Source organism: Pteropus alecto, unplaced genomic scaffold (genome assembly GCF_000325575.1).
Source record: "Pteropus alecto unplaced genomic scaffold, ASM32557v1 scaffold94, whole genome shotgun sequence".
Classification (NCBI taxonomy): Eukaryota; Metazoa; Chordata; class Mammalia; order Chiroptera; family Pteropodidae; genus Pteropus; species Pteropus alecto.
Window position 1 is genome coordinate 10,779,192 of NW_006437736.1, and position 14,103 is coordinate 10,793,294.

The following is a 14,103-nucleotide window of genomic DNA, read 5'->3' on the forward strand; positions in this document are numbered from 1 at the left end:
GTAATTAAAGAGGAATTTCTATGCATTAGTCATTTCTCTTAAAACCATTAAAGAGAATTTCATTTATAACTCAAAACCCTCCAAAAAGCCCCTTTCTTACATCCTTCAACTCAAAAGTTAACTCCATGGGTTCTCAATAAGCCACAACTCCTCCAACTGGGTACTAACTTCTGAACCCTTCTCAACTCCAGCCTAAGCCACTTTTCCCTCCTTGGCCCACATCCTTCCTATCTTTACCCTTTAACTACGGAGTCTGATCTCCCTTCCTCCTGAAACAAAGGAATCCTTCCTCTTTCATTAGGAAGATAAGGGAATTTGACCTGGCAATTGAAGTAGTCATTTTCAGGTTGGGGTAAGGTAGAAGACGCAATAATTCTGTACTATCGAATATGTATTTATTCTTTCTCATTATGAAATTCATTGTAGAAAACTGGAAATTAGGCAATTTTAAAGTAAAAAATGAAATTTTATAAGATCGTGAGCAGATGTAACAATTTAATCATCCTGCTACTGTTAACATTTAGATTTGCTCATTTTTCACTATTATATATAAACAGTAAACATACAAATATTTGTGGGCTTCTCTGAGTATTTCCTTAGGTAGATTTACAGAAATAAAATTAACAGGCCAAAAAGTATGAATAGTTAAGCCTGCCAAATTATCTTCCAGAAATTTACCCATATTGTTGATAATACTGCTATTATTAGCTGTGAAACTGTCTCATTATAGGAAACGGAATGGACATGAGTACCAAAAAAACACAGCCAATGTGCCTAGTTCATATAGTGTGAACAACAATGATAAATAATGTTTCCATTTATCAGGCTGGCAAAGTTTTTTGCTGTTTGTTTCCTTTTCTTTTTAACAGCAACATCTACTAGCCATATTTCTCCATGAAAACATTTAATAAATACCAATTAAATACTAATAATCACAGAACAATTTTTTTTAAGTTAGGAAGATATATTTTGCTTATCCAAATATCTAAGATTTTATGAAAATTTATTCAGAAGTAGATACAAGTAAAAAAGATTACCTTTGAAGGCCAAACTTCCTTTAAGAAATTTCGGTGGAAATGAAAATCCTAACTTAAGAGCTTTCTGCATAGTTCCCATGTAAAAATTACCCATATATATTTTAGAATGATAACATTTGAAATATCAGGGTGAAGAAAAAGATATCACCTTGAGGACTGAGTAAGTTAGCAAACTGTCATGAAAAGAGTTAGTTAAACTGAAGCTATTACCCACATCTTTTCGCCAGAATAAAAATGTCATGATGACCAGCAAGAGAACATGACCCTCTGATTTCAACAGACTTACCATCTCTGATAGGTGAAAACATGTCACCTAAACTACTTTTTCCAGTATCATCCAAGCTGGAGAAATCCTGATTTTTTCCACTGTCTGTTTCCTTAGTTAAAATATCCGTATTGATGCTTCGAGGCAAACCTTATAGAAATTATATACAAAAATAAGAGTTCTTACATCTAAGTAAATTTATCATCAGAAGCTAGGTTCTAAAAATTAATGCATTACCCATATTATTGGTAATATTACAACTGTCACATCAAGAAAAAAAAAAGCAGAATTTAACAATAGCCCAGTTAACCATCATTTTCATGGAATAAAAGTCTTCCCCCCAAAAACAAATAACTTATGTATTCATACAATACCACCTTATTTTAGCCATTTTGATTGGATTTTTTTTCTAAAATAACACATACTTTTCTTCCCTTTACCAAACATAAATTACTTTTGTTACTAAATGACTCAGTCTTAATCTATCCAGAAATAATTTTTTTTTAAAAAGTCTGTAAGGCATATGTAACACAAAGCCTAACAGCAGGATTCAAGTCAGTTGTTTTCCCAACTTCCAGTGAATAGATTTTTTTCCCTCTTCTGTCTTTTCCTTCACTAACAGTAGGAGCTTAACATTGCTCTCAGCATTACTGACCTCAAATGACTTCAATAACCTCACAATAGTTTACTAAGAGGAAGGAAAACAGAATACCAAACTCATAAAGAATAGTAAAGTAGACAAAAATAAGGAGGCACACAGCAGTTTATTGTTTACTCCTTGAGTGGCTGTTTCCTACTGAAAATGAGCACGAGTAACAAGTCTGCAGAGGTTGTCTTCAATAACTCCATTCAGGACACCTTCAGTAGAAGCAACATGAACTTTCTTCAAACTCTGGATTTATTTTACCAAAAGCTTGAAATAATAATAATAGTAATGATGATGATCATGACGACAATATTAGTCACACCATAAATTACTGATCGCCTGCTTTGTTCCAGGAACTTTTGATATATTTTTTCTGATTTTCACAATAACCCTAAAGGTTAAATATTATCTAAAAAGAGAAAAATAAGGCTCAGAATGGTCAAGAAAATTCTCCACAGTCATCCTTGCAGGAAGTACAAACCTGAGACTTAAGCCTAATATACTCTTAATGTTTCAGAGAGAAAAAATTGTGTGTGTGTGTGAGAGAGAAAGAAAATGAGGAAGCAAATGTAGCAAATTTATAAAATGGTGGCTATGCTAGACACTAGAGCCTAGGAGTTCTTTGCGCTACTATTATAACTTTTTGTAAGTTTGCAATCCTTTCAAAATAAAATAAACAAAAATTTTTTTAATATGGGTGCTGAGCAAACATTCATTTTGCCAGAAACTTTGCTAATCAGCCAAAGAGCTGTTAATCAGTGATCATGCAGACCCAAGTCTTTAGTTTCCTAATTAATGCTGTCATCATCAAACATGAGCCTCCTTATTAAAAACTAAGTGAATAACAGTAAAACCTTGGAAAATTTACAGTAAATGAAAGAATCTTTATTTCATTTAATTTTTGAAATTTAGGCATAAAGTTAATAATAAAATAATTTTGAAAATAATAGAGCAATTTTCAGTTAATTCAACATCTTGGCAAACATTATTCAAAGTTACAGTTCTTTTAAGTATATAGCAATAGTATTTATTTACAGGAGTTCTTATATAAGGACCTAATTATTTTTCTATAAAATATATAATGATTTTTATGTAAGGATAATGTAGATATTCACAGAAAATTTACAGTGAATATACTTATTACTCTAAAAAACTATTCCACACTATCAAGGCTATCAAATTCAAGTTTTGCTTATACTTGGGGATAGTAAACTTAGACTGAGAAGGCACCAACAAATATTTTTGTCAAAGTCAAGTACTTATCCTAAAAATTAAAGACGACATGGATACATCTATTTTTAATAAGGATATTTTGGAAATATACTGGTATATATACTATATAGATAAAAATATCTGTTCCAAGTTGACAGTTTAGCACAACTTCTTAAAATAAAAACCAGAAGGTTTTCATGAGTTTAGGGAATATGATCTTTATTGTGGGCAAAGAATATATTCTACAGTAAGTGTGGGGAAGCTTATCGTCAATTTACACCTTCACAAAGTCTAAATGAATTCTTCATTAAGAAATGCATCAATATGATTATCAGAGTAGAAAAATATATTTAAAATTACAACATATTCATTTGTTTTTAGTTAATAAACTACTACAATCTGCTTAGCATGTGCCAGGCACTAGCCAACATCTAAATATGTTCATTTCATCACTTGACTCACCTCCCATTCTAAAATATGAAAAGGAGTCATTAATAGCCTTTCTCCAAAAAAAAAACCCAAAAAACCTGAGATCAACTCATGACATCATCAAAGTTCCATTCTCTACTAATTAATCTGAAGATATAATGGAAAGTCATCCAGTTTAGTGATACTAAGAATGAATAAATTTCTAAGTTGACATTATTGCTTTTAAGATATTTTTTTCCAACAGAAGTTCGGCTAAATAGAATAAGTACCTTTCATTAATTTTTAAAAGACTTATAGTGGAAGTTAAAATTTTCACTTCTTCAATGACATCTACTAACATATTACCTAAATACTCAAGTAAATTTGCATCCTAGGTTCTTGAAAAAAGTGCTCATCATATACATAGGGGTGGGGTGAGGTCACTCTAAACAGTATGCATAAGCAACATTTACCTGCTTTGTCCTGAGCAACAACTGCTCCTTTCCCCACAGCTGTTGTCATGGGCTGTGGCAGAATCGTGGCGATGGAAGTGGTGGTTGCGTCTCTGACGATTCCAGAATTCTGAACTCCTCCACCAGCAGCGCTCACACTGACGGTTCGTTTGTTGACAGCTGACGGCTTATTTGAAGAGCCTTTATTTAAACTTGACTGAAATGTAATGGAATATTTAAAAGCTCAGGTTTCTAATGCTCTATACTGTTATTAATATTTTATAATTCCTCATTACATTAAAAATATGTATATACTTTCCCTTACAAATCTTAAGCTTGCTGGTGGATCTGAGAGTCCCTATGAACCAAAAGCCTTTAAAAATGTTTTTGAAAGTATGAGAATCAGGTGTAAAATTAACAAAACATAGTTTTAAAACCACACATCGAACATCTTTGCACTAAAATTATTTTAAATGCTTTCATATAAAAATAATGATAAATCAAATCTACACGGTGTTTAATTGAAAACATTTCCATGAGCTAGATTTATTTTGTAAAATCAAAAATGCAGAAAATAAAGGAAATACCTTACCTTAGAAAGAGCAGTAGAGTACTGAAATGCTATACACTGCACAGATGTCTTGTGAGCACTGATGGTTTTAACTGGTGATTTCAACATCCTTAAATCATATTGATATATTTTCCCACGGGAAGATCCAATAGCCAAACTGGCTCCATCAGGGATGAAATCTACTGCAGTTAGAGGACTGTCAGCCACTAAAGTTTTCACTAGCCTTTGGGAAGGAGAACAAAGTATATATAGACATATGAGCACATACAGGTACGTAAGCTTATATGACACATAAGTAACCGTATACCAAAACCCAACTTACTTAGACCTGGGCAAACGGCATACACATCCCAAATATTGTTTAAAGTAGAAATTTAGAATTAGACTTAGAGACATTTCTAATACAATGGCATGTAAAGGAACTGCTGAACACTCTATCTTAATTTTCTATTCTCTTCTAATAGGTACAGTCTACATCTTCTAGAAACAGTACCTATTTAAGTAATTATTACTTTGGCAGTGAAGGTGACAGAATTCCTGGGTATTACTCCATAAACAAGGGCTCTACCCTTGGGGTTAAGGAGGCTCTCGGCATCCACTTTCCACTTACTGACCTGCTTAAGCCTCAAGAGGGCTGTGACCTTTCACAGGGGAGCAGCTGCTATTTGTTCTTAGTTGTGCATCTTTTGACCAAAAAGCTAACAGAACCCATGTGGCTTGATCCTCAGGAAGCTAAAACAGAAATATGGATACTGATCTGCTGAAGCTGAGCTCTTTGCTGGAGTGTCTAATGTAAGAGAGGAATGGCTTACTAACTCAGGTCTCTTAGTAATTTGTTCAAAAAAAAAAAAAAAAGAGTGAAAAAGAAAAAAGAAGCACATGAAATAAGTAACAGTTAAACTTTTAACAAGGGCTGACAGTACAGGTCCTTCTCCAGTAGTAACATTACCATTTTCTTCTACATGCTCTTTAGCTACTGTTAAGTATCTTGAATATATGTGTGCTGTTCTTGCAGCTTTTTTAAAAGCTAACCGAGCACCTCTGCAACTCTGAGAAGGATATGAAGGCACAATGGATCCAATTACTTAGATTATCCTTTAGCTCTAGACTAGTGGTTCTCAACTGGAGGCAGTTAAGATGTCACAACTGGGGAAGTGCTCCTGGTTCTCAACTGGAGGCAGTTAAGATGTCACAACTGAGGAAGTGCTCCTGGCATCTAGTGGGTAGAGAGGCCAGGAATGCTGCTAAATATCCTACAATGCCTAAGACAGCCCCCGCTCCAAATCAGAAATTATCCCGCCCCAAATGTTTATAGTTTAGAAACCCTGCTTTAGATAAAGAATTAATTTTAAAGCAAATTAATCATATTGCTTTAAAGCTTTACATATTTAGTTGCATGCTAAAATAAATATGTGAAATCATTAACATGCTATCTCTCAACATGCACAATCCAGAAGCACTCTCAAGAATGCCCACACCTCATCTACTTTTTTCTGTATGGGAAGAAAAAGAAAAACATCTATCTTATCAGGTATCAGGTACACAAACTTTAGAGCTCCTGAACATTAACCAGAGGTCCATACTAATCACAAATATGTCTGCTATTGAGATATTTATTACTAAATTAAGAAATGAGCATGGCACACTTACTTCTTACTTGAAGTGTCATAAAGAATGATTCTTTTATCCAAGCCTATGGTTACAAATAGCAATTCATTGACAGGAGAAAAACAGATGCCTGAAGCTGGAGCTTTATGTGTATTGTCAAAGTTATGGTAGGGACTCTGACTATTCACATCCCATAGAGTTACTATTCCATTATCCGAGACACTGCCCAGTAGTGATTTCTTAAATAAGGAGTACTTCAAATGCCGAACGGGCTGTAAAAATAAGAATAAATTTTATGTAATTGCAAGCATTCATAAGAACATTTTACATAAACTGTATAAATAATGGCCAACCACCAAGCACAATACTCGCAGGACTTGGGACTTCTCTGGTTTATAAGTTAACAGGTGTCAATCATAACAACCATAAAATCATTTAATGGGCTATATAAGATGACTCCAAGACATACCAATATTCTAGTAATTGAATATTTGTCATGATTTTATTATCTTGGAGTATAGCTACCTCAATCTCCTTTTTCCAGAGGAAAAATATAATACATTGAAATTAATTGCATTAATTCACAGGGTTAAAACATCCACCATAAATACAAGACCCAGTTATAGCGAAATCACAAATAAGTATAAGGGAACACTAGCAGAGGATAAGCAATATTTGTATTCTATATATGTTTTAGATATTTGGATGTTTTGATGAATCTGAGTATCCAAGGCACTGGCAATTCAACACCTAAAGCATAATAAAAATTAACTAAATCACGAGGAGAAACTGTGTAGACTGGGGATGGATATACTCATTCTTTCAAAAGCATCGGCCTGAGGGCAATGCTAGCTTTTCTCTAAACATTTGTCCCTGGGGGCAGTGGAGACATTCTCTCTTTCTAGTTTCTGCTAGATAAACCATAATAAACAAAAATCCAGTTTAAGTAAACAAGTCTGGATTAAAACTGCTTGAAATCTACTTTTACTAAAATACTGCTTTCAAACTTGTATTCATATTGCCATTTACTGTGCTAAAAATTAAGAACTTCACATTTAATTTTTCCCTGTGAAGGAACAGCAATCTAAATATACAAATTAAGCAGAATCCACTTGAGTGGGGAACTGGCTGTAAGATACCTTCAAACAGTTAAGTTATAGTCCTGAGTCAAGCAATGAATTAGGTTCTAGTAGGCAAGTTTCAGCTTTATATTTGGTCCTAGATAAAACTGGCATGGAATAAATGTCAAATCTGAGCAGATTTAGTTTGTTTGTTCTATCTAATTTAATCTTTTATATTCCAAAAAGATTTTAAACCACTGGCTTTTAGATATTAAAAACTCATATTCTACTTACTTCAAAGACGTTCAAAATAGTATGTATTAGCCTTCGACAAAAAAAAAAATATTTAGAGAAAACATTACTAGTGAATTCTACTAAACATTCAAATATTTAATACCTATCCTTCTCAAACTTTTCTAAAAAATTGAAGAAGAGGCAATACTTTCTAACTCACTGTATAAGGCCAACATTACCCTGATACCACAACCTGGCGAGGATAAGAAAAAAAAAAAGAAAGAAAGAAAAGAAAGCTACAGACCAACATCTGTGATGAATACAGATGCAAAAATCCTAAACAAAATATTAGCAAATCGAATACAACAATACATTAAAAAGGTAATACATTACGATCAACAGGGGTTCATTCTAAGGGTGTAAGGATGATTCAATATACAGATATCAATCAGTGTGATACACATTAACAAAATAAAAGGGAAAAAATATGATCATATCATCAAATGAAGAAAAACTATTTCACAAGATACATCCATTTATGACTAAAACAATGAATAAAATGGTTCTAGAAGGAAAGTACCTCAACATAATAAAAGCCATGTATGACAAACCCTCAGCTAATCTCCTACTCAGTGGTGAAAAACTGAAAGCATTTCCTCTAAGATCAGGAACAAGACAAGGATGCCCACTCCCACCACTGTTACTCAAAATAGTACTGGAAATCCTAGCCATAGCAATCAGGTAAGAGAAAGAAATAAAAGGCATCCAAATTGAGAATGAAGACATCAAATTGTCACTTTTTGCAGATGACATGATTCTTTATATAGAAAACCCTAAAGACTCCATCCACCAAAAACTCTTAGAAACAAACAAAAAAAATACAGTAAAGTTACAGGATACAAAATCAATGTACAAAAAATTCACTGTGTTCCTATATACTAACAATGAAATTTCAGAAAAAGAAATGAAAAAAACAATTCTTTTTGCAATTGTGTCAGAAAGACTATCTAGGAATAAACTTAAAGGATGTGAAGGACTTATACACTGAAAACTACAAGACATTACTAAAAGAAATTGAAGAAGACACAAAGAAATGGAAGGATAGTCTGTGTTTATGGACTGAAAGAACTGACATAGTTAAAATGGCCATATTACCCAAAGTATCATACAGATTTAATGTAATCCCCATCAAAATCCCAATAGCATTTTTTAAAGAAGGAGAACAACGACAACAAAAAAATCATCAGATTTGTTTAAAACCACAAAAGACTCTGAATAGCCAAAGCAATCCTATGGGGGGAGGGAGGAAGCCAGAGATATCACACTTCCTGACTTCAAATGATACTGTGACGCAACAATAATCAAAACAGCATGGCACAGGGAAGAAAAACAGACACACAGATCAATGGAATGAAAAAAATAAACTCACATATATATGGGTAAATAACTTTTGACAAAGGCACCAAAAATATACAATGGAGAAAAGAAAGCCTCTTCAATAAATGGTGCTGGGAAAACTGGAGAGCCACATGCAAAAGAACTGAAACTAGACTATTTGTCAGCATACATAAAAATTAACTCAAAATAGATCAAAGACCTAAATGTAAGACCTGAAACAATAAAATACATAGAAGAAAACGTAGGCACTAAACTTATAAACCTTGGCCTTAGAGAGGATTTTATGAAATTGACCTCAAAGGCAAGGGAAGTAAAAGCAAAAATAAATGAGACTACATCAAACTTCAAAGCTTCTGCACAGCAAAAGACCAACAAAAAAAACAAAAAGGCAACCAACTGAATGAGAGAAGATAATTGCAACAACACCTCCGATGAGGGGCTAATATCCAAAATATATAAAGAACTCATACAACAGCAAAAATAAAACCCCAAACAATCCAATTAAAAAATGGGCAGAGGACCTAAACAGACACTTGTCCCAAGAAGATATACAAATGGCCAACAGAATATGAAAAGATGGGAAATGTAAATCAAAACCATATTGAGATACCACCTCACACCTATTAGAATGGCTATGATCAACAAGACATGTAATAACAAGTGTTGGAGAGGTTGTGGGGAAAAAGGAACCCTCATACACTGCTGGTGGGAATGTACATTGGTACAGCCACTATGGAAAACAGTACAGACATTCCTCAAAAAATTAAGAATAGAATTATCACATGACTCAGCAATCCCTCTTCTGGGTATCTACCCAAAAAATTTGAAGACATTTATTTGTAAAGATATGTGTACCCCTATGCTCACTGAAGCATTATTCACAGTGGCCAAGATAAGAAAACAACCTAAGTGTCCTTTGATAGATGACTGGATAAAGATGTGGTACATACACACACAGTTCCCATATTCAATATTGTTTATGTACCTACTGAATCATCTTTTACACATATTTTTTGAAAAGACCCTTAGGTACCACACTGATTCCTTTAAATGCCTCCCCTTTATCTCTTTGATAACATTCATTTCTGAACTTTCTACATCTATTGAATTATCATCTCTTTAAAATAACATTAAGAGAATATCCAATGTTCCTGGATAAACAAAGTATTAATCTACTAAATTCTTTTAAAATAAGTATTAATTTATTTTAGTATCAGCAGCACTTAATTCCCTATCTTGTTCCAGATTCAAGCTATTCATAAGAAAAAAATATATTGCCAAGAAGCTATGAAAAAACCCCAGCATTATACACAGCAATTCTATTTTTTCTTAAAATACATTATTATTATATAAGACTGTGTGTGCTTGCGGAGGAGGGAGGTTGTTTCTAAATATAAAAAATACATCACTCACTCTAGATCAGGGATGGCAAACATTTTCTTAAAGGAAAAGAGTAAATATTTTACAGTGCTGTACTGTAAAAAGTTATGAACAATACATAAATAAATGAGCATAGCTGTGTTTCAATAAACCTTTCCTTACAGAAATAACAGCCAGCACATGGGTCATAAGTTTGTTCACCCTGCTATAAACATTTGGAAGAGTGGGGTAAAAAAAAAAACAAAAAAACTATCCATAATCCCACTACCTAGAGAAAAACCAATTAACATTTTGGGAGATATTCTTTTAAGAATTTTTCTGTGTGTATGTATGTTTGTGTGTATTTAGTAAAGTATTAACAGAAAATCTGAGATTATACTTTATTATTATAAAGTTAGCCATGTCGTTAATATTTTCTACTTCATGACTTTAATAGCTGGATAAACTGGATAATATACAAATGTATGAAAATCAATTTATCTAAATAATCTAATGTTGGACATTTAGGTTATTTCCAATTTCCAAGTACCATAACTACCATCATTTTTAAAAACTGCTAATTTATGAAAATTTGTTATTTCACTGTTGTACACGCTTTACAAGTTCTTGGTTGAAAAATGCTAAGTGATCATTTGTCTTCCTTCTTTTGTGAATTACCCATTAATGTGAATTACCCATTAATCTATTTTGTTTATTTTCTATTGGACTATTAAGATTTTTTATGTACTAATTTGGAACTGAATTAATAAGGACATTAATGCTGTCATAGGTATAAATATTTTCCCCATTTTCCTTTCAATTTTGTTGATTTTTTCAAGTCTTTTTGTCGGATTTTAAATTTTTACATACTTAATCAAATTTGTCCCCAATGACTTATGATTTTGTTCCCATGCTTAAAAAAAAACCTTCCTGTTGCAGAGACAAGAATGTACATTCATATATTCTTATAGCTTTAGTCTCAAATATATATACTAGACACCATATATGTGTGCATCTACATGCATACATATACAAAAACACGAATATACAGTGTCCCTTCAAGTCCATTCCCTCTTTCTTCTTGATTCCCAGTGTCCTATTTCAAACACAAATCAACTATCATCGAAGCTAATGTCTACTTCCATTCTCAACAGCTTATTATCCATCCTTGCAACACTAACCTTCTCAAAACTGGAAATCTAAACGTATTTCTGTGTTACTTAAAATCCTTTTAATTGGAGGACTCTGAGAAAATAGTGGTTATGGTGATCACAGAGTTTTTGAATCTCCTTGAATTCCCCCTTTTATGTGTATGTATATGTGTGTGTTTATGTGTGCAAAAAAGACTTAAGCAGACCTGAGACTGTGTATCCTTAGAAAGTCCTGCTTTCAAGGTTGGCCCTTGTCTGACATCTGGGAACCTGAATTTTGAGACGGTTTCCAATACCCCAAATGATAAAGACTGGCTCACTGACTGATATGACTGGCTCACTGTGCCTAAACTTTTTGTGCAAACGTTATGGTTTATTGGCTGAACCATAGCTCAACACCTGCTTTCCTAGCATTTGAGTACATGCTAGGCAGACGGTGCCTAGGTAATAAGCCTCCAATAAAAACTCGGGGCAATGACTATCTAATGAGCAGCCCTGGTAGACAGCTCTTCATACGTGTTGTCACAATTTGATGCTGGGGAAATTAAGTACATTCTCTCCCCTGAGAGAGGAATCTTGGAAGCTCTCACCGAGTTTCCTCAGGATTTCACCCCATGTGCTTTTTCCCTTTGATTTTGCTCTGTACCCTTTCGCTGTAATAAATCAGAGCCATGTATACGAATATATGCTGAGTCCTATTAGTCCTCCTCGTGAATCATCAAACCTGGTCTTGGGATTGCCAGCACACTGAGTATAAGTGTGTGTCTGTGTGTGTTTTACAGAAAGCAAACCAAACAACAAAACTAAAATCCCATAAACGACATTTACAACAATACTAGATAATCAGGTATCCCCATGAGCCCCAAAATATTAGGCCAATCAATTAACAATCACAAGTCCTTCACAGTATGAGTGTCTGTGCAGGAAGAAGCAGAGGAAAATAACAAGGAGTCTGAGACAAATTTGAGAACAGGAAAAGCCCTACATAGCCCTATATAGGTAGTCAAGCAAAACAGTGACCAGTTTGGACAACATTAGCTGAAACCAGGAATACCCACTGCATTAGTGGGTCTGTATTAGAGGTCTGCAGAAAAGTCAGAAGAGCTAAAGCCGTTTAGCTCCAATGAACTCCCAAAAGTGACCAGCCAAGATGCCTCCCTCCCAGGTCAGGGCACCACACTAAGGAGACACTATTGGGAGTGGAAGCAAACCTGAAAAGGATGGAGTCAACAGCTGAAGGAAAGCCAAAGTTCACATAGATGTAGTGGAGTAGAACAGAGCCAGGCAACCTCAGAAAACAAGTTGCTATTAAACAAACAAACAAACAAGCTACCTGAAAACAAGAGGAAGGTCTGAGAAATTAGAAAAGATACTCTGGCCTCATCTCTATCTAGATGTTCAGGGAAACTAACTTCACAGATAAATCCCATACAAAGTTATTACGAGAACAAGAAGAGAAACATTCTCAACAGATGACCAAAAAGACAATAAAATGATGCAAGACATTAAAAAAAAAACAATATAAATTAGAATTAGAAAGCTCAGAAATAAGATGTCAGAACTTGGAAAATTAGAAATTTTAAAAATCTCTTCAAAAATGAAGGCTAATTTAAAAGAAATACAAGGATGAATAAAAAAACAACAGATAATTATCTTAAAGATAGGTAAAAAGAATTGTTAAAAACCAAAAATAAGGAAACAGTTAAAAATTATGAGAGAAAGGAATTACTAAAGAAGACCCAACAAAGAAAAAACAAAGACAAAGAAGAAATACTAAAAACTATAATTCAAGAAAACTCCTGAAACAAGAAAATTTTTGAACTATATATTAAATGAGCATACCATGTACCTATGAATAGTAAATACAGAAAGACCAACACTGAGACATAGTCCAGTAAAATTACTGGACTTTAAAGAAAAAAAAATATCCTTTGGTCATCTAAGGAAAAAGAACAAGTGACTTGTAAGGAAAAAAACACTGAAATTATCATCAGACACTTGAGACCAAAAAGATACAGTAACGCACTTAAGCTCCTCAAGGAAAGAAAATGTGAGCCTGTGACTGAGTTAGTTACTTTGAAAGAGAATTTGTAATCTCAAAGAAAACATCAAAATCAGAAGATATATACTTATGGAAACAACACTAACATGTGGTGCTCACTGCAATTATAAAAATTTAGAAAATACTTAAATTCAGAAATGTTTAGATAAACGGTGGCATTTGAACAATGGAATATTATGCAGCCATTAGGAAAACTAAGTGGTATGAGAATATCTGGGATAGAACACAAAACAAGACTGGACCAACAACATGACTACAACCACAGGGAAGGAAGACAGCTAAACATAGAAATACTGCAAGAAAACTTTCTTCAAATTACATCCCATTAAAGAAAAAATGAAAGAAAAATAGAGGAAAAATATAGTCTTTAAGAAGTAATATGTAAAGATATAGAAGTTTATTTTATGCCAACATGTCAACTATAAAACTGCTTAAGAACATAATATATAAGCTAGAAAAGTATACACAAGTACTAAGGAAATATATCGAGAATCAATGCCATACTATTACGTACACATGTTATATTAATGCTCCTCTATATCATAAAGGAGACCACTACTCTAGAAAGAAAGCTTTGTAGTACGATAAACTTTTTGAGTGCCAAAATTCAGGTACAAACATAACCAGTCACCGAGTTAA

The 14,103-nt window shown here is 33.5% G+C and overlaps 1 protein-coding gene across 3 annotated transcripts in view; it reads right to left on the reverse strand.

Annotated features, from left to right (window-relative positions):
- NEDD1 (neural precursor cell expressed, developmentally down-regulated 1) overlaps window positions 1-14,103 on the reverse strand; it is a 43,240-nt gene that overhangs the window by 11,927 nt on the left and 17,210 nt on the right. For all 3 annotated transcript variants that reach the window (XM_006914588.3, XM_006914586.3, XM_006914587.3), the window contains exons 6-9: window positions 6,242-6,471; window positions 4,613-4,814; window positions 4,042-4,237; window positions 1,324-1,452 (exon numbers count right to left, since the gene is read on the reverse strand). In XM_006914588.3, coding sequence (XP_006914650.1) covers window positions 1,324-1,452; window positions 4,042-4,237; window positions 4,613-4,814; window positions 6,242-6,471 — 757 coding nt within the window. The remainder of the gene's footprint in view (window positions 1-1,323; window positions 1,453-4,041; window positions 4,238-4,612; window positions 4,815-6,241; window positions 6,472-14,103) is intronic.